The sequence below is a fragment of the Xenopus laevis genome, chromosome 1S (genome assembly GCF_017654675.1).
Source record: "Xenopus laevis strain J_2021 chromosome 1S, Xenopus_laevis_v10.1, whole genome shotgun sequence".
NCBI lineage: Eukaryota > Metazoa > Chordata > Amphibia > Anura > Pipidae > Xenopus > Xenopus laevis.
In genome coordinates this window covers 70,863,388-70,882,910 of record NC_054372.1, presented here as the reverse complement: position 1 = coordinate 70,882,910, position 19,523 = coordinate 70,863,388, and the positions used below count along the sequence as shown (strand labels likewise).

The following is a 19,523-nucleotide window of genomic DNA, read 5'->3' as shown; positions in this document are numbered from 1 at the left end:
GGACACGGTGTTAGGAAGTGCTGTTTCTGGAGCTCTGTATATATAGTTACCCGGTCTGCGCAACTTAAATTCTCTTTCAGACTCCGGCCTCTTTTGTAACTGAATTTTGGTCTAGGGGGAAGCATTTTAGCCAACGCCCCATCACTCTGAACCAATGGCCAATGTTTCAATACACACTTATGTCTGTAGCTTGCTGCTACATCATAACGACTCACATAATACATATCGTCTGTGTGTTTTTTATCAATTCTTTCATATTTTTGCTCCAGCAGCATGTCATCCCTCTCCAATTCAAGGGCCCACTGCATAGTATCATGTATCAATTTTGATGGGTATCCCCTCTCTTGGATAAGATATATTAAGTTGACAGTTTTACATATACCCCACTGTCATACATTGTGGACTGAAGTAGGTGGATCCTGGACATACTGCAGGGGGGGGTGCACTTGCTCGTGCGATGGGAGGATACAATAATGACTGTTTACATGGATTGAGAGTCTAAACAAAGTCTAATATTGGGACTTCATGCACACTATTTAATATTTTTTGTTTCTATACTGTCTTTTATTTTTTTATTTTTTTGAATTTTAAGTATATTTTTTATTTTTTTGTTTTATTTTGTTTGTGGGGCTAGATTATTCTTATACTTATAATTATACAATGGCTGCTCACAAGAAAGATTAACTATATTTGGGTTTTTGCACATACACATTATAAATATAGCACAATTGGGGATTTTTGTGTTTAATTTAACAATGGGATATGACATGTATAGGCTAATGGTTTATTGCATTATGGGATGGTTACGAGATTTGTACACATGAAGGGTTTTTGGATTATATCACATGTATATTTAAAAGAATGACATGAGTTAATGTGCCTAAGTAGTGAATAGATAACAGTTCCACACATACTTCGTTAAAATACATGGACTGACACTGTCATAAGGGATATACTGAGGAGGGGTGTAAACTATTGAGGCTAGTTCTAATACAATAGTGTGATATAAACCCAGGGGCATAGAGATCATACTAGCTGTAGGGGCCACCTAGCCGTTATTGAATGATAGTTTGTAATAGAGGTTTAGTTCAGAGCAGGCCTGTCAACTAGCTCAAATTAATGATATACTTTTGGCAACATAGTTTTACGGCTGAGATAAGGAAGTACGTTGTGACAGCAATTGTAAAATTATAAAACAGTGTTGCAAAATATTGTGTTTTTAATAATAGAAGTAATAATGGTTGTAATCAATGTATGTAAAATGCATGTTTAAGATGGATAAGTGTTTTTAATGTTGAATATGTAAATGGCTGTTGCGATTCTATGATGATGACAATACGTCAGTTCCAATGTGTCTATTTTTCCCGCCAATTCTTCTATTTAAGGCATTTTTACAACTTATTAGACACTTTAAGAAAGACCTCAGAGGAGGCCGAAACGTTAGTCTCGCATTTAAATAATAAAACCGTTTATATTTTCATAAGACCTGAGAGTGCGGATCTGTCTTTGTGGATTGAAATTTAAATTATTGATAGTGCACCCAGGCAATTCAAACTAATTTATCGAGAGGGCGGGCTACTGTGTGGACTATATATATATATATATATATATATATATATATATATATATATATATATATATATATATATATATATATATATATATATATATATATATACATATACATACATATATATATATAAAACCTGCCTAACTTTCAGAGAAAGGCAAAAACGCAATTTGAAGCCTCTCCAGTTTTCCTCAGAGGGAGAAAAAATCCTTCCTGACTCCAAGATGGAGTCTAGTCCCTGTATCAACTGTTACTGTGAGCTATCTTCCATAACCCTGTATTCCCTCATTTGCTAAAGAACTGTCCAACCCATTCTTAATGCTATCTAGTGTATCAGCTAACATCACTGATTCAGGGAGAGAATTCCACATCTTCCACCTATCTTCCACCTATGTATATGCTGTTGGCAGTTTTCCCATTGTCCTGGAAAATCATGGAAATGGACAGCACTGCCATAGATATATAATGTTTTTATTGCAGTGACAACTTTGTGCCAACTACTGAAATAAATGCATTTTAATTGTATAAGAATGGTGTAAATTTGCATAATATTCCTTGGAGTAGGACATGTATGCAAGGGTACCAGGTGAGCTGCACACTTATTGGATTGTAACATCCAAACACCTGTATACCACAGATATAGGATACATACCCGTGCCATGATTGTAAAGGTAAATCACACAAATTTCCCACTATCTGGCTCTTCTTGAAGCCCCAGGAATCAATTATGATCTTGACGAATTTTCTGGGGAAAAGTAAAAAAAAAACCATAATCTGTTTATAAGCACAGATTCTATTCCCCAGAAAACGAAGTGCAAGATAGCTACTGGACAGAGTTGAAAAACAGGCAATGGCATTGGCAATGCAGATCTTGCCCCACAGGTCTTCGTGGGACTGCAGTATGATCTGACTGGTAGCCAAAATAGGCAGAGATCCGCTTGTTTACTGATCTTGCCAAAACACAGTAGATCTTTTTCCCACACCTGCCCTGAAATGTTGAACTACTGCTCAAAAATCTTTTTAAAACATTGATGACTTATCAGGTATAATAACAATTACTATTTTGGGTACCGTTTTTAAAACATCTGACACAGCGATTATTAAAACAACGATAAAAACCAATTCTAGCATTTACCGCTGCCCAAGCTGCCCAAACAATATCTTCCTTCCTTGTAAGATCAGCAAAATACACATCATTGTAAACTAAAGCTCTGTTGTTGATGTTGTCAAAGACATTAAGTTTATTTAGAATATTGTACTGCCCTCCAATCCTGACACAAAGTCCCGTACAGGGTGAATTCAAAGTGTAAAACAACACACATCCTCTATCCTCGTTTCTGTTTATTAAATCTTGTACTGGAGATGGAGCATTTCCTTCTCCATTCAAAAGACGAGCTTCTGCATGCACTGCGTGTTGATTATCTATTTGTAAGTATGAAGCTGCTACCATTTTGGTTCCTCTGTATATCTGTTGATCTGCAACCGTCATCACAAGGTTTGCAGCATCTTCTTGTCTGAGAGCATCCCTTAAATCAGCATCAGCAAGCTGTCTGCATTGGGCAACCGTAAACAGAGCGACATAGGCATACTGATTATTTAAGCCCCTGTGTACAGGAAAACAAATATTAAGGAAGAAAATGTAATATTTCTTATATATATCTAATATATGGGGTAATGAAATAAATCACAAAATTTGCAACAGATCTGTTGATTCCGGCAATGCCAGAGAGGCTGCTGTAAGATGCCATACTGTTACTGCAGTTACTGCAACAGTTACTATTTAGTGGGCTGGTGGGGGGGGGGGCTTTTTGGGTCTCTTTGTACTGGAAATGCCAGGCCAATTTTGAATTCTAGTCTTGACCTTCCTTGAAGTGCTGTCTACTGTCACAGAATATGAAAAAGCTGACCAGATCACTTAAAAATGAGGGTGAACTTCTAAAACATCCCTGTGCAACCCCTGCAATCCACTACATTTGTAGAAATGTCATTATTAATTCAATCTGTTTATATGTTTTTCTATAGGAAATAATCAATTTGTGTCTGAAATTGTAATTAATGTTCCTGTCCCTAGTGCTTCAGTCTGGCAGCTCAGTAATGTTTGCAACTATTGTATCAATTATAACATTTGCCTTTAAAGGAGACATATTGTGACAGTGCATTGTACTCCACTAAATAATACATATAAATAATGATAATATGATATATAATAATAATATATAGAAGGAATGTTAAATAGTTACATAGTAAAGTTGGGTTAAAAAAAGACCATCAAGTTCAACCCCTCCAAATGAAACCAAGCATCCATACATACACACACTCTGACCCCTCCATACACTAACATAAACTATATTTACCAATATCTATATTAATTGTAGATTTTAGTATCACTATAGCCTTGGATATTATACTTGTCCAAGAAATCATCCAAGCCACTCTAAAGGAGAAATCAACCTGTTCTGAAAAAAACCTGTACCCCCCACCCTAGGTAGACCCCCCTCCCTCCTACCCCCAGGCTAACTACCCCCCAGGGAGATACCCCATACTCCATACTTACCCCTCGGCGCTGAGAGATCGGTATTTTAGCACATGCGCAGTTGGAGGAGTTTGCCGGTTTGCGCAACTGCGCATGTGCGGAATTACAGGGAAATTGGCGATCTCCCAGTCAGCTTACCAAGGATGCAGAAGATGGACATGTGGAACTTCGCTGTAAGAATCTGCGCCGAGGGGTAAGTATGGAGTATGGGGCATTTCCTCGGGGGGTAGTTAGACTGGGGGGAGGAGGGAGGGAGGTCTACCTGGGGTGGGGGGTAGGGTTTTTCCCCCCCACAGGTTGATTTCTCCTTTAAATGCATTTACAGAATCAGCCATCACAACATCTTTCAGCAGTGCATTCCACAACCTCACTGTCCTCACTGTGACAAATCACTTATGCTGCTTTAAATGAAAGTTCTTTTCTTCTAGTCTAAAGGGGTGGCCTCTGGTACGGTGATCCTCTTTATGGGTAAAATGGTCCCCTGCTATTTGTCTATAATGTCCTCTAATGTACTTGTAAAGTGTAATCATGTCCCCTCACAAGTGCCTTTTTTCCAGGGAAAACAACCCCAACTTTGACAGTCTACCCTCATAATTTATATATTCCATCCCCTTAATCAGGTTAGTTACACGTCTCTGCACTCTATTCAGCTCATTTATATCCCTCTTAAAGGGGTGGTTGTCCTTTAAAGGGGTGGTTTAAGTCAACTTTTCGTATGTTACAATATGAGCAGTGCTAAGCAACTTTTCAATTGGCCTTTATTATTTGTTTGACGACAAATGTAGTGTTATTGCTACTTTTTATCACATCTCTGTTCAGGGATTTCTCAGAATATCTCAGAATATCACTCCCTACATCATACTAGTTAATTTAAAGGTGAACAACCCCTTTAAGGAATGGAGCCCAAAACAGCACTACTTACTCCAGATGAGGCCTTACCAGGGACCTATAACGTGGCAAATTTATGTTTTCATCCCTCGAGTTAATGCCCTTTTTTATGCAAGACAGTAATTTTTTTTCTTTAGTAGCGACAGAATGACACTGCCTGGAATTAGACAACTTTCAATGCTGTCCTCCAGGTACAGACCCCTGCTGTACTCCACTAACAACATTAGTTAAATTAGAATATGTTTCATTCACCGCTAGTGATGGGCGAATTTGTCCCGTTTCGATCCGCCGCGAATTTTGCGAATTTCCTGCAGAAAATGGCAATTTTGACGCTGGCGACTAGAGATGTCGCGAACTGTTCGCCGGCGAACTTGTTCGCGCGAACATCGGGTGTTCGCGCTCGCCGGAAGTTCGCGAACGTCGCGCGACGTTCGCCATTTTGGGTTCGCCATTGTTGGCGCTTTTTTTTGCCCTCTCACCCCAGACCAGCAGGTACATGGCAGCCAATCAGGAAGCTCTCCCCTCGACCACTCCCCTTCCCTATAAAAACCGAAGCCCTGCAGCGTTTTTTCACTCTGCCTGTGTGTGCTGAAGAGATAGTGTAGGGAGAGAGCTGCTGCCTGTTAGTGATTTCAGGGACAGTTGAAAGTTTGCTGGCTAGTAATCGTTTTGATACTGCTCTGTTATTGGAGGGACAGAAGTCTGCAGGGGTTTGAGGGACATTTAAGCTTAGGTAGCTTTGCTGGCTAGTAATCTACCTTCTACTGCAGTGCTCTGTATGTAGCTGCAGTGGGCAGCTGTCCTGCTTCTGATCTCATCTGCTGACTGCTGCAATAACAGTAGTCCTTGTAAGGACTGCTTTTATTTATTTTTTTGTTGTTTTACTACTACTACTACTACTACTACTATAAGAGCCCAGTGCTATTAGTCTAGCAGTGTTGGGGAGTGGGACTGGTGTGCTAATCTGCTGCTCCTAGTAGTTCAGCAGCACCAACTTTAATTTTTTTTTTTAATATTCATTTTTTTTTATTTTACTTTTTTTTATTTTACTACCGCTGTAGTAGTGTATAAGTTGACCTTTTAGGCATTATTTGCCCTGTAGGCATTATTTGCACACTGTTTTCTTCAACCCGCCATCTAGCTGTGTGACCTTGTTCACATTCTGTCTAAATATCCATAATATTACCGTCTCCAGAAAAAACACCGAAGTGACTTTTTTCAAGCAGCCATAATATATTTTACGTAATCCGTATCCACCGCTGTTGTAGTGTATACGTTGACCTTGTAGGCATTATTTGCACACTGTTTTCTTCAACCCGCCATCTAGCTGTGTGACCTTGTTCACATTCTGTCTAAATATCCATAATATTACCGTCTCCAGAAAAAACACCGGAGTGACTTTTTTCAAGCAGCATTCATATATTTTACGTAATCCGTATCCACCGCTGTAGTAGTGTATACGTTGACCTTGTAGGCATTATTTGCACACTGTTTTCTTCAACCCGCCATCTAGCTGTGTGACCTTGTTCACATTCTGTCTAAATATCCATAATATTACCGTCTCCAGAAAAAACACCGGAGTGACTTTTTTCAAGCAGCATTCATATATTTTACGTAATCCGTATCCACCGCTGTAGTAGTGTATACGTTGACCTTGTAGGCATTATTTGCACACTGTTTTCTTCAACCCGCAATCTAGCTGTGTGACCTTGTTCACATTCTGTCTAAATATCCATAATATTACCGTCTCCAGAAAAAACACCGGAGTGACTTTTTTCAAGCAGCATTCATATATTTTACGTAATCCGTATCCACCGCTGTAGTAGTGTATACGTTGACCTTGTAGGCATTATTTGCACACTGTTTTCTTCAACCCGCCATCTAGCTGTGTGACCTTGTTCACATTCTGTCTAAATATCCATAATATTACCGTCTCCAGAAAAAACACCGGAGTGACTTTTTTCAAGCAGCATTCATATATTTTACGTAATCCGTATCCACCGCTGTAGTAGTGTATACGTTGACCTTGTAGGCATTATTTGCACACTGTTTTCTTCAACCCGCCATCTAGCTGTGTGACCTTGTTCACATTCTGTCTAAATATCCATAATATTACCGTCTCCAGAAAAAACACCGGAGTGACTTTTTTCAAGCAGCCATAATATATTTTACGTAATCCGTATCCACCGCTGTAGTAGTGTATACGTTGACCTTGTAGGCATTATTTGCACACTGTTTTCTTCAACCCGCCCATCTAGCTGTGTGAGCTTGTTCACATTTTGTCTAAATATTGATAATATTATCGTCTCTAGAAAAACCACTTGAGTTACTTTTTTTCAAGCAGCATTCATATATTTTACGTAATCCGTATCCACCGCTGTAGTAGTGTATACGTTGACCTTGTAGGCATTATTTGCACACTGTTTTCTTCAACCCGCCATCTAGCTGTGTGAGCTTGTTCACATTTTGTCTAAATATTGATAATATTATCGTCTCTAGAAAAACCACTTGAGTTACTTTTTTTTCAAGCAGCATTCATATATTTTACGTAATCCGTATCCACCGCTGTAGTAGTGTATACGTTGACCTTGTAGGCATTATTTGCACACTGTTTTCTTCAACCCGCCATCTAGCTGTGTGAGCTTGTTCACATTTTGTCTAAATATTGATAATATTATCGTCTCTAGAAAAACCACTTGAGTTACTTTTTTTCAAGCAGCATTCATATATTTTACGTAATCCGTATCCACCGCTGTAGTAGTGTATACGTTGACCTTGTAGGCATTATTTGCACACTGTTTTCTTCAACCCGCCATCTAGCTGTGTGAGCTTGTTCACATTTTGTCTAAATATTGATAATATTATCGTCTCTAGAAAAACCACTTGAGTTACTTTTTTTCAAGCAGCATTCATATATTTTACGTAATCCGTATCCACCGCTGTAGTAGTGTATACGTTGACCTTGTAGGCATTATTTGCACACTGTTTTCTTCAACCCGCCATCTAGCTGTGTGTATTATCGTTTCCAGAAAAACCAACTGAGTTTTTGTTGTTGTTGTTGTTTTTTTAAAAATAATGCCAGGCAAAGGCAGGCCGCCACGCAGAGGCCGTGCTAGGGGCCCGTGCTGCTATGCAATCCTGTGGCCCTAGCAAATTGCCCAGTTTTAAAAAGCCAATGACCCTGAACTCCCAAAATGCTGAAGAGGTAGTTGACTGGCTTACACAGCACACCCCATCCTCTACCGTTTCTAACTTTACCACAACATCCTCCTCATCCTCCACTGCTATGGCCACCCCACGTAACACTTCCTCCACCACCGGTGCCCCTTCTTCACTGGGGTCAGAGGAGTTATTTTCCCATGAGTTTCTTGAACTGAGTAATGCGCAACCATTATTGCCAGAAGAAGATGAAGGAGATGAGGACCTTACACCAGATTTAATTCTGGCAGAGAACACGATAGAGATGGACATAATGAGTGATGAGGAGGAGGTCCCCGCTGCTGCTTCCTTCTGTGATGTGTCAGAAGAAATTGATGCATCTGAGGAGAATGATGATGAGGAGATTGATGTTTTGTGGGTGCCTAGTAGAAGAGAGCAAGAGGAGGGTAGTTCAGATGGAGAGACGGAGAGTCAGAGAGGCAGTAGGAGAATAAGACTTAGAAGAAGCAGGGAGGACAGCCCGCAGGGATCAGTAGGGCAACAACATGTATCGGCACCTGTGTTCAGCCGGCCAACGCACCCGCCATTGCCGCCAATGCCGCCAACTTCTACTGTTACCGCCAGATCGCACACTTCCAAAAAGTCAGCAGTGTGGGATTTTTTTAATGTGTGTGCCTCTGACAAAAGCATTGTAATTTGCAATGAGTGCAGTCAGAAACTGAGCCTTGGTAAGCCCAACAGCCACATAGGTAGGGATGTAGCGAACGTCGGAAAAAAAGTTCGCGAACATATTCGCGAACTTGCGCAAAAATGCGAGCGGTTCGCGAACGGTTCGCGAACCCCATAGACTTCAATGGGAAGGCGAACTTTAACATCTAGAAAAGACATTTCTGGCCAGAAAAATGATTTTAAAGTTGTTTAAAGGGTGCAACGACCTGGACAGTGGCATGCCAGAGGGGGATCAAGGGCAAAAATGTATCTGAAAAATCTGCCTGTGTGTGCTTGGAAGAGATAGTGTAGGGGGAGAGCTGTTAGTGATTTCAGGGACAGATGATAGTAAGTTTGCTGGCTAGTAATCTGCTTGATACTGCTCTGTATTGGAGGGACAGAAGTCTGCAGGGATTTGAGGGACATTTTAGCTTACAGGTAGGTAGCTTTGCTGGCTAGTAATCTACTGTTCTCTTTAAACAAACTGCCATACGTTGACCTTGTAGGCATTGTTTGCCCAGTTTTTTTGGACGCAGCCACTGAAGCACAGTTGCCAGAAAAAATATGCCATATAAATGCTGAAAATAGTCATTTTTCGCCATACGTTGACCTTGTAGACATTGTTTGCCCAGTTTTTTTGGACGCAGCCACTGAAGCACAGTTGCCAGAAAAAATATGCCATATAAATGCTGAAAATAGTAATTTTTCGCCATACGTTGACCTTGTAGACATTGTTTGCCCAGTTTTTTTGGTTGCAGCCACTGAAGCACAGTTGCCAGAAAAAATATGCCACATAAATGCTGAAAATAGTCATTTTTTGCCATATACGTTGAGTCAACGTATGGCAAAAAATGACTATTTTCAGCATTTATATGGCATATTTTTTCTGGCCTCTGTGCTTCAGTGGCTGTGGCCAAAAAAACTGGGCAAACAATGCCTACAAGGTCAACGTCGTTGACCTTGTAGGCATTGTTTGCCCAGTTTTTTTTGGCCACAGCCACTGAAGCACAGAGGCCAGAAAAAATATGCCATATAAATGCGACCAAAAAAATGACTATTTTCAGCAGCCACTGAAGCACAGTTGCCAGAAAAATTATGCCATATAAATGCTGAAAATATAAATTTTTTTGGTTGCAGCCACTGAAGCACAGAGGCCAGAAAAATTATGCCATATAAATGCAGAAAATATGCATTTTTTTGGTCGCAGCCACTGAAGCACAGTTGACAGAAAAATTATGCCATATAAATGCTCAAAATATAAATTTTTTTGGTTGCAGCCACTGAAGCACAGAGGCCAGAAAAATTATGCCATATAAATGCAGAAAATATGCATTTTTTTGGTCGCAGCCACTGAAGCACAGTTGCCAGAAAAATTATGCCATATAAATGCTGAAAATAGTAATTTTTTTGGTTGCAGCCACTGAAGCACAGAGGCCAGAAAAATTATGCCATATAAATGCTGAAAATATGCATTTGTTTGGTCGCAGCCACTGAAGCACAGTTGACAGAAAAATTATGCCATATAAATGCTGAAAATATAAATTTTTTTGGTTGCAGCCACTGAAGCACAGAGGCCAGAAAAATTATGTCATATAAATGCAGAAAATAGGCATTTTTTTGGTCGCAGCCACTGAAGCACAGAGGCCAGAAAAAATTAAACCAGTAGGGTTTGCACCCTAGTTTGTAACGGTGGCGGAGGGAGGAGGAGGACGCTAAAGGACAGCTGTGTGTGGAGTCATGAGGCTTGAAGAGAAGGACAGCTGCATAGAAGTCAGAACAAGTCTTCCGGCGTGCAGTAACCCTCCGAGATCCACCCCTCATTCATTTTAATAAAGGTCAGGTAATCGACACTTTTGTGACCTAGGCGAGTTCTCTTCTCAGTTACAATCCCTCCTGCTGCACTGAAGGTCCTTTCTGAGAGCACACTTGAGGCTGGGCAAGACAAGAGGTTCATGGCAAATTGTGACAGCTCTGGCCACAGATCAAGCCTGCGCACCCAGTAGTCCAGGGGTTCATCGCTCCTCAGAGTGTCGATATCTGCAGTTAATGCCAGGTAGTCCGCTACCTGCCGGTCGAGGCGTTCTTTGAGGGTGGATCCAGAAGGGTTGTGGCGCTGCCTTGGACAGAAAAACATTTGCATGTCTGACGTTACAGACTGGCCAAAGGGCTTTGTCCTTGCAGGTGTGCTCGTGGCAGGATTACTGGCACCTCTGCCCCTGGAATGTTGATGAGTTCCTGAAGTGACATCACCCTTAAAAGCATTGTACAACATGTTTTGCAGGCTGGTTTGTAAATGCCGCATCTTTTCGGACTTGTGGTATGTTGGTAACATTTCTGACACTTTATGCTTGTACCGAGGGTCTAGTAGCGTTGCGACCCAGTACAGGTCCTTCTCCTTAAGCCTCTTGATACGGGGGTCCTTCAACAGGCATGACAGCATGAAAGACCCCATTCTCACAAGGTTGGATGCAGAGCTATCCATCTCCGCTTCCTCATTATCAAGGACTGCATCATCCACGGTCTCCTCCCCCCAGCCACGTACAAGACCAGGGGTCCCCAAAAGGTCACCACTAGCCCCCTGGGAAGCCTGCTCCTGTTGGTCCTCCTCCTCCTCCTCCACAAAGCCACCTTCCTCCTCTGACTCCACTTCTGGCACCTCTCCCTGCGTTGCAGCAGGTGCCTGGGTTCGTTCTGGTGATTCCGACCAGAAATCGTGCGCTTCCAGCTCCTCGTCACGCTGGTCTACAGCCTCATCTGTCACTCGTCGCACGGCACGCTCCAGGAAGAAAGCGAAGGGTATTAGGTCGCTGATGGTGCCTTCGGTGCGACTGACCATATTTGTCACCTCTTCAAAAGGTCGCATGAGCCTGCAGGCATCGCGCATAAGCACCCAGTAACGGGGGAAAAAAATCCCCAGCTGTGCAGATCCAGTCCTACCACCCAGTTCAAAAAGGTACTCGTTGACGGCCCTTTGTTGTTGCAGCAGACGTTCCAACATAAGGAGCGTTGAATTCCAGCGAGTCTGGCTGTCAGAAATCAAACGCCTGACTGGCATGTTGTAGCGCTGCTGAATGTCAGCAAGGCGTGCCATGGCTGTGTAGGAACGTCTGAAATGGGCCGACACCTTTCTGGACTGGGTGAGAACGTCCTGGAATCCTGGGTACTTGGAGACAAAACGTTGGACTATTAAATTTAACACATGTGCCATGCAGGGCACATGTGTTAAATTGCCTAGTCTCAACGCTGCCAACAGATTGCTTCCATTGTCACACACCACTTTTCCGATCTGCAGTTGGTGTGGGGTCAGCCACCGATCGGCCTGTGACTGCAGAGATGACAGGAGTACAGATCCGGTATGGTTTTTGCTTTCCAGGCACGTCATCCCCAAGACAGCGTGACAACGGCGTACCTGGCACGTCGAATAGCCTAGGGGGAGCTGGGGGTGCACAGGTGTGGAGGAGGAGAAGGAGGACCCAGCAGCAGAGTAAGAAGAAGAAGAAGACGAGGTAGAGAGCGATGGAGGAGTAGAGGTGGTGGCAGAACCGCGTGCAATCCGTGGCGGTGACACCAACTCCACTGTTGTTGTTGAGCTACCCATTCCCTGCTTCCCAGCCATTACCAAGTTCACCCAGTGGGCAGTGTAGGTGACATACCTGCCCTGACCATGCTTGGAGGACCATGCGTCAGTAGTCATATGGACCTTTGGCCCAACACTAAGTGACAGAGATGCGGTAACTTGGCTCTGCACATGTTGGTACAGGTGTGGTATTCCCTTTTTAGAAAAAAAATTGCGGCTGGGTACCTTCCACTGCGGTGTCCCAATTGCTACAAATTTGCGGAAGGCCTCAGAGTCCACCAGCTGGTATGGTAAAAGCTGGCGGGCTAAGAGTGCAGACAAGCCAGCTGTCAGACGCCGGGCAAGGGGGTGACAGTCAGACATTGGCTTCTTACGCTCAAACATGGCCTTCACAGAAACTTGGCTGGTGGCAGATGACTGGGAATGGGAACAGGTGGTCAAGGTGGAAGGCGGAGTGGAGGGTGGTTCAGACGGGTCAAGGAGAGCAGAGGTAGAGCAGTAAGATGCTGGACCAGAAGGAGTGTGGCTTTTAGTTTGCCTGTTGCCTTTGAGGTGTTGCTCCCAAAGTGCTTTGTGCTTGCCGCTCATGTGCCTTCGCATAGAAGTTGTACCTATGTGGCTGTTGGGCTTACCAAGGCTCAGTTTCTGACTGCACTCATTGCAAATTACAATGCTTTTGTCAGAGGCACACACATTAAAAAAATCCCACACTGCTGACTTTTTGGAAGTGTGCGATCTGGCGGTAACAGTAGAAGTTGGCGGAGTTGGCGGTATTGGCGGCAATGGCGGGTGCGTTGGCCGGCTGAACACAGGTGCCGATACATGTTGTTGCCCTACTGATCCCTGCGGGCTGTCCTCCCTGCTTCTTCTAAGTCTTATTCTCCTACTGCCTCTCTGACTCTCCGTCTCTCCATCTGAACTACCCTCCTCTTGCTCTCTTCTACTAGGCACCCACAAAACATCAATCTCCTCATCATCATTCTCCTCAGATGCATCAATTTCTTCTGACACATCACAGAAGGAAGCAGCAGCGGGGACCTCCTCCTCATCACTCATTATGTCCATCTCTATCGTGTTCTCTGCCAGAATTAAATCTGGTGTAAGGTCCTCATCTCCTTCATCTTCTTCTGGCAATAATGGTTGCGCATTACTCAGTTCAAGAAACTCATTGGAAAATAACTCCTCTGACCCCAGTGAAGAAGGGGCACCGGTGGTGGAGGAAGTGTTACGTGGGGTGGCCATAGCAGTGGAGGATGAGGAGGATGTTGTGGTAAAGTTAGAAACGGTAGAGGATGGGGTGTGCTGTGTAAGCCAGTCAACTACCTCTTCAGCATTTTGGGAGTTCAGGGTCATTGGCTTTTTAAAACTGGGCAATTTGCTAGGGCCACAGGATTGCATAGCAGCACGGCCCCTAGCACGGCCTCTGCGTGGCGGCCTGCCTTTGCCTGGCATTATTTTTAAAAAAACAACAACAACAACAAAAACTCAGTTGGTTTTTCTGGAAACGATAATACACACAGCTAGATGGCGGGTTGAAGAAAACACTGTGCAAATAATGCCTACAAAGTCAACGTATACACTACTACAGCGGTGGATACGGATTACGTAAAATATATGAATGCTGCTTGAAAAAAAGTAACTCAAGTGGTTTTTCTAGAGACGATAATATTATCAATATTTAGACAAAATGTGAACAAGGTCACACAGCTCGATGGCGGGTTGAAGAAAACAGTGTGCAAATAATGCCTACAAGGTCAACGTATACACTACTACAGCGGTGGATACGGATTACGTAAAATATATGAATGCTGCTTGAAAAAAAGTAACTCAAGTGGTTTTTCTAGAGACGATAATATTATCAATATTTAGACAAAATGTGAACAAGGTCACACAGCTCGATGGCGGGTTGAAGAAAACAGTGTGCAAATAATGCCTACAAAGTCAACGTATACACTACTACAGCGGTGGATACGGATTACGTAAAATATATGAATGCTGCTTGAAAAAAAGTAACTCAAGTGGTTTTTCTAGAGACGATAATATTATCAATATTTAGACAAAATGTGAACAAGGTCACACAGCTCGATGGCGGGTTGAAGAAAACAGTGTGCAAATAATGCCTACAAGGCCAACGTATACACTACTACAGCGGTGGATACGGATTACGTAAAATATATGAATGCTGCTTGAAAAAAGTGACTCCGGTGTTTTTTCTGGAGACGGTAATATTATGGATATTTAGACAGAATGGGAACAAGGTCACACAGCTCGATGGCGGGTTGAAGAAAACAGTGTGCAAATAATGCCTACAAGGCCAACGTATACACTACTACAGCGGTGGATACGGATTACGTAAAATATATGAATGCTGCTTGAAAAAAGTGACTCCGGTGTTTTTTCTGGAGACGGTAATATTATGGATATTTAGACAGAATGGGAACAAGGTCACACAGCTCGATGGCGGGTTGAAGAAAACAGTGTGCAAATAATGCCTACAAGGCCAACGTATACACTACTACAGCGGTGGATACGGATTACGTAAAATATATTATGGCTGCTTGAAAAAAGTGACTCCGGTGTTTTTTCTGGAGACGGTAATATTATGGATATTTAGACAGAATGTGAACAAGGTCACACAGCTCGATGGCGGGTTGAAGAAAACAGTGTGCAAATAATGCCTACAGGGCAAATAATGCCTAAAAGGTCAACTTATACACTACTACAGCGGTAGTAAAATAAAAAAAAGTAAAATAAAAAAAAAATGAATATTAAAAAAAAAAAATTAAAGTTGGTGCTGCTGAACTACTAGGAGCAGCAGATTAGCACACCAGTCCCACTCCCCAACACTGCTAGACTAATAGCACTGGGCTCTTATAGTAGTAGTAGTAGTAGTAGTAGTAAAACAACAAAAAAATAAATAAAAGCAGTCCTTACAAGGACTACTGTTATTGCAGCAGTCAGCAGATGAGATCAGAAGCAGGACAGCTGCCCACTGCAGCTACATACAGAGCACTGCAGTAGAAGGTAGATTACTAGCCAGCAAAGCTACCTAAGCTAAAATGTCCCTCAAACCCCTGCAGACTTCTGTCCCTCCAATAACAGAGCAGTATCAAAACGATTACTAGCCAGCAAACTTTCAACTGTCCCTGAAATCACTAACAGGCAGCAGCTCTCTCCCTACACTATCTCTTCAGCACACACAGGCAGAGTGAAAAAACGCTGCAGGGCTTCGGTTTTTATAGGGAAGGGGAGTGGTCCAGGGGAGAGCTTCCTGATTGGCTGCCATGTACCTGCTGGTCTGGGGTGAGAGGGCAAAAAAAGCGCCAACAATGGCGAACCCAAAATGGCGAACGTCGCGCGATGTTCGCGAACTTCCGGCGAGCGCGAACACCCGATGTTCGCGCGAACAAGTTCGCCGGCGAACAGTTCGCGACATCTCTACACATAGGTACAACTTCTATGCGAAGGCACATGAGCGGCAAGCACAAAGCACTTTGGGAGCAACACCTCAAAGGCAACAGGCAAACTAAAAGCCACACTCCTTCTGGTCCAGCATCTTACTGCTCTACCTCTGCTCTCCTTGACCCGTCTGAACCACCCTCCACTCCGCCTTCCACCTTGACCACCTGTTCCCATTCCCAGTCATCTGCCACCAGCCAAGTTTCTGTGAAGGCCATGTTTGAGCGTAAGAAGCCAATGTCTGACTGTCACCCCCTTGCCCGGCGTCTGACAGCTGGCTTGTCTGCACTCTTAGCCCGCCAGCTTTTACCATACCAGCTGGTGGACTCTGAGGCCTTCCGCAAATTTGTAGCAATTGGGACACCGCAGTGGAAGGTACCCAGCCGCAATTTTTTTTCTAAAAAGGGAATACCACACCTGTACCAACATGTGCAGAGCCAAGTTACCGCATCTCTGTCACTTAGAGTTGGGCCAAAGGTCCATATGACTACTGACGCATGGTCCTCCAAGCATGGTCAGGGCAGGTATGTCACCTACACTGCCCACTGGGTGAACTTGGTAATGGCTGGGAAGCAGGGAATGGGTAGCTCAACAACAACAGTGGAGTTGGTGTCACCGCCACAGATTGCACGCGGTTCTGCCACCACCTCTACTCCTCCATCGCTCTCTACCTCGTCTTCTTCTTCTTCTTACTCTGCTGCTGGGTCCTCCTTCTCCTCCTCCACACCTGTGCACCCCCAGCTCCCCCTAGGCTATTCGACGTGCCAGGTACGCCGTTGTCACGCTGTCTTGGGGATGACGTGCCTGGAAAGCAAAAACCATACCGGATCTGTACTCCTGTCATCTCTGCAGTCACAGGCCGATCGGTGGCTGACCCCACACCAACTGCAGATCGGAAAAGTGGTGTGTGACAATGGAAGCAATCTGTTGGCAGCGTTGAGACTAGGCAATTTAACACATGTGCCCTGCAACGCAGGGAGAGGTGCCAGAAGTGGAGTCAGAGGAGGAAGGTGGCTTTGTGGAGGAGGAGGACCAACAGGAGCAGGCTTCCCAGGGGGCTAGTGGTGACCTTTTGGGGACCCCTGGTCTTGTACGTGGCTGGGGGGAGGAGACCGTGGATGATGCAGTCCTTGATAATGAGGAAGCGGAGATGGATAGCTCTGCATCCAACCTTGTGAGAATGGGGTCTTTCATGCTGTCATGCCTGTTGAAGGACCCCCGTATCAAGAGGCTTAAGGAGAAGGCCCTGTACTGGGTCGCAACGCTACTAGACCCTCGGTACAAGCATAAAGTGTCAGAAATGTTACCAACATACCACAAGTCCGAAAAGATGCGGCATTTACAAACCAGCCTGCAAAACATGTTGTACAATGCTTTTAAGGGTGATGTCACTTCAGGAACTCATCAACATTCCAGGGGCAGAGGTGCCAGTAATCCTGCCACGAGCACACCTGCAAGGACAAAGCCCTTTGGCCAGTCTGTAACGTCAGACATGCAAATGTTTTTCTGTCCAAGGCAGCGCCACAACCCTTCTGGATCCACCCTCAAAGAACGCCTCGACCGGCAGGTAGCGGACTACCTGGCATTAACTGCAGATATCGACACTCTGAGGAGCGATGAACCCCTGGACTACTGGGTGCGCAGGCTTGATCTGTGGCCAGAGCTGTCACAATTTGCCATGAACCTCTTGTCTTGCCCAGCCTCAAGTGTGCTCTCAGAAAGGACCTTCAGTGCAGCAGGAGGGATTGTAACTGAGAAGAGAACTCGCCTAGGTCACAAAAGTGTCGATTACCTGACCTTTATTAAAATGAATGAGGGGTGGATCTCGGAGGGTTACTGCACGCCGGAAGACTTGTTCTGACTTCTATGCAGCTGTCCTTCTCTTCAAGCCTCATGACTCCACACACAGCTGTCCTTTAGCGTCCTCCTCCTCCCTCCGCCACCGTTACAAACTAGGGTGCAAACCCTACTGGTTTAATTTTTTCTGGCCTCTGTGCTTCAGTGGCTGCAACCAAAAAAACTGGGCAAACAATGTCTACAAGGTCAACGTATGGCAAAAAATGACTATTTTCAGCATTTATATGGCATATTTTTTCTGGCAACTGTGCTTCAGTGGCTGCGTCCAAAAAAATGCATATTTTCAGCATTTATATGGCATAATTTTTCTGGCCTCTGTGCTTCAGTGGCTGCAACCAAAAAAATGCATATTTTCAGCATTTATATGGCATAATTTTTCTGGCAACTGTGCTTCAGTGGCTGCGACCAAAAAAATGCATATTTTCTGCATTTATATGGCATAATTTTTCTGGCCTCTGTGCTTCAGTGGCTGAACCAAAAAAATTTATATTTTCAGCATTTATATGGCATAATTTTTCTGGCCTCTGTGCTTCAGTGGCTGCAACCAAAAAAATGCATATTTTCAGCATTTATATGGCATAATTTTTCTGGCAACTGTGCTTCAGTGGCTGCGTCCAAAAAAATGCATATTTTCTGCATTTATATGGCATAATTTTTCTGGCCTCTGTGCTTCAGTGGCTGCAACCAAAAAAATGCATATTTTCAGCATTTATATGGCATAATTTTTCTGGCCTCTGTGCTTCAGTGGCTGCAACCAAAAAAATTTATATTTTCAGCATTTATATGGCATAATTTTTCTGGCCTCTGTGCTTCAGTGGCTGCGACCAAAAAAATGCATATTTTCAGCATTTATATGGCATATTTTTTCTGGCCTCTGTGCTTCAGTGGCTGCGGCCAAAAAAACTGGGCAAACAATGCCTACAAGGTCAACGACGTTGACCTTGTAGGCATTGTTTGCCCAGTTTTTTTGGCCGCAGCCACTGAAGCACAGAGGCCAGAAAAAATATGCCATATAAATGCTGAAAATAGTCATTTTTTGCCATACGTTGACTCAACGTATATGGCAAAAAATGACTATTTTCAGCATTTATATGGCATATTTTTTCTGGCAACTGTGCTTCAGTGGCTGCGACCAAAAAAACTGGGCAAACAATGCCTACAAGGTCAACGTATGGCAAAAAATGACTATTTTCAGCATTTATATGGCATATTTTTTCTGGCAACTGTGCTTCAGTGGCTGCAACCAAAAAAACTGGGCAAACAATGTCTACAAGGTCAACGTATGGCGAAAAATTACTATTTTCAGCATTTATATGGCATATTTTTTATGGCAACTGTGCTTCAGTGGCTGCGTCCAAAAAAACTGGGCAAACAATGCCTACAAGGTCAACGTATGGCAGTTGTTTAAAGAGAACAGTAGATTACTAGCCAGCAAAGCTACCTAAGCTAAAATGTCCCTCAAATCCCTGCAGACTTCTGTCCCTCCAATACAGAGCAGTATCAAGCAGATTACTAGCCAGCAAACTTACTATCATCTGTCCCTGAAATCACTAACAGCTCTCCCCCTACACTATCTCTTCCAAGCACACACAGGCAGATTTTTCAGATACATTTTTGCCCTTGATCCCCCTCTGGCATGCCACTGTCCAGGTCGTTGCACCCTTTAAACAACTTTAAAATCATTTTTCTGGCCAGAAATGTCTTTTCTAGATGTTAAAGTTCGCCTTCCCATTGAAGTCTATGGGGTTCGCGAACCGTTCGCGAACCGCTCG

The 19,523-nt window shown here is 43.5% G+C and overlaps 1 protein-coding gene across 1 annotated transcript in view; it reads right to left on the bottom strand.

The window, feature by feature from the left end:
• Positions 1-1,813: 1,813 nt before the first annotated feature.
• LOC121399323 overlaps positions 1,814-19,523 on the bottom strand; it is a 29,956-nt gene continuing 12,246 nt past the window's right edge. The window contains exon 4 of the mRNA XM_041579711.1: positions 1,814-3,174. Coding sequence (XP_041435645.1) covers positions 2,610-3,174 — 565 coding nt within the window. The 3' untranslated portion in view covers positions 1,814-2,609. The remainder of the gene's footprint in view (positions 3,175-19,523) is intronic.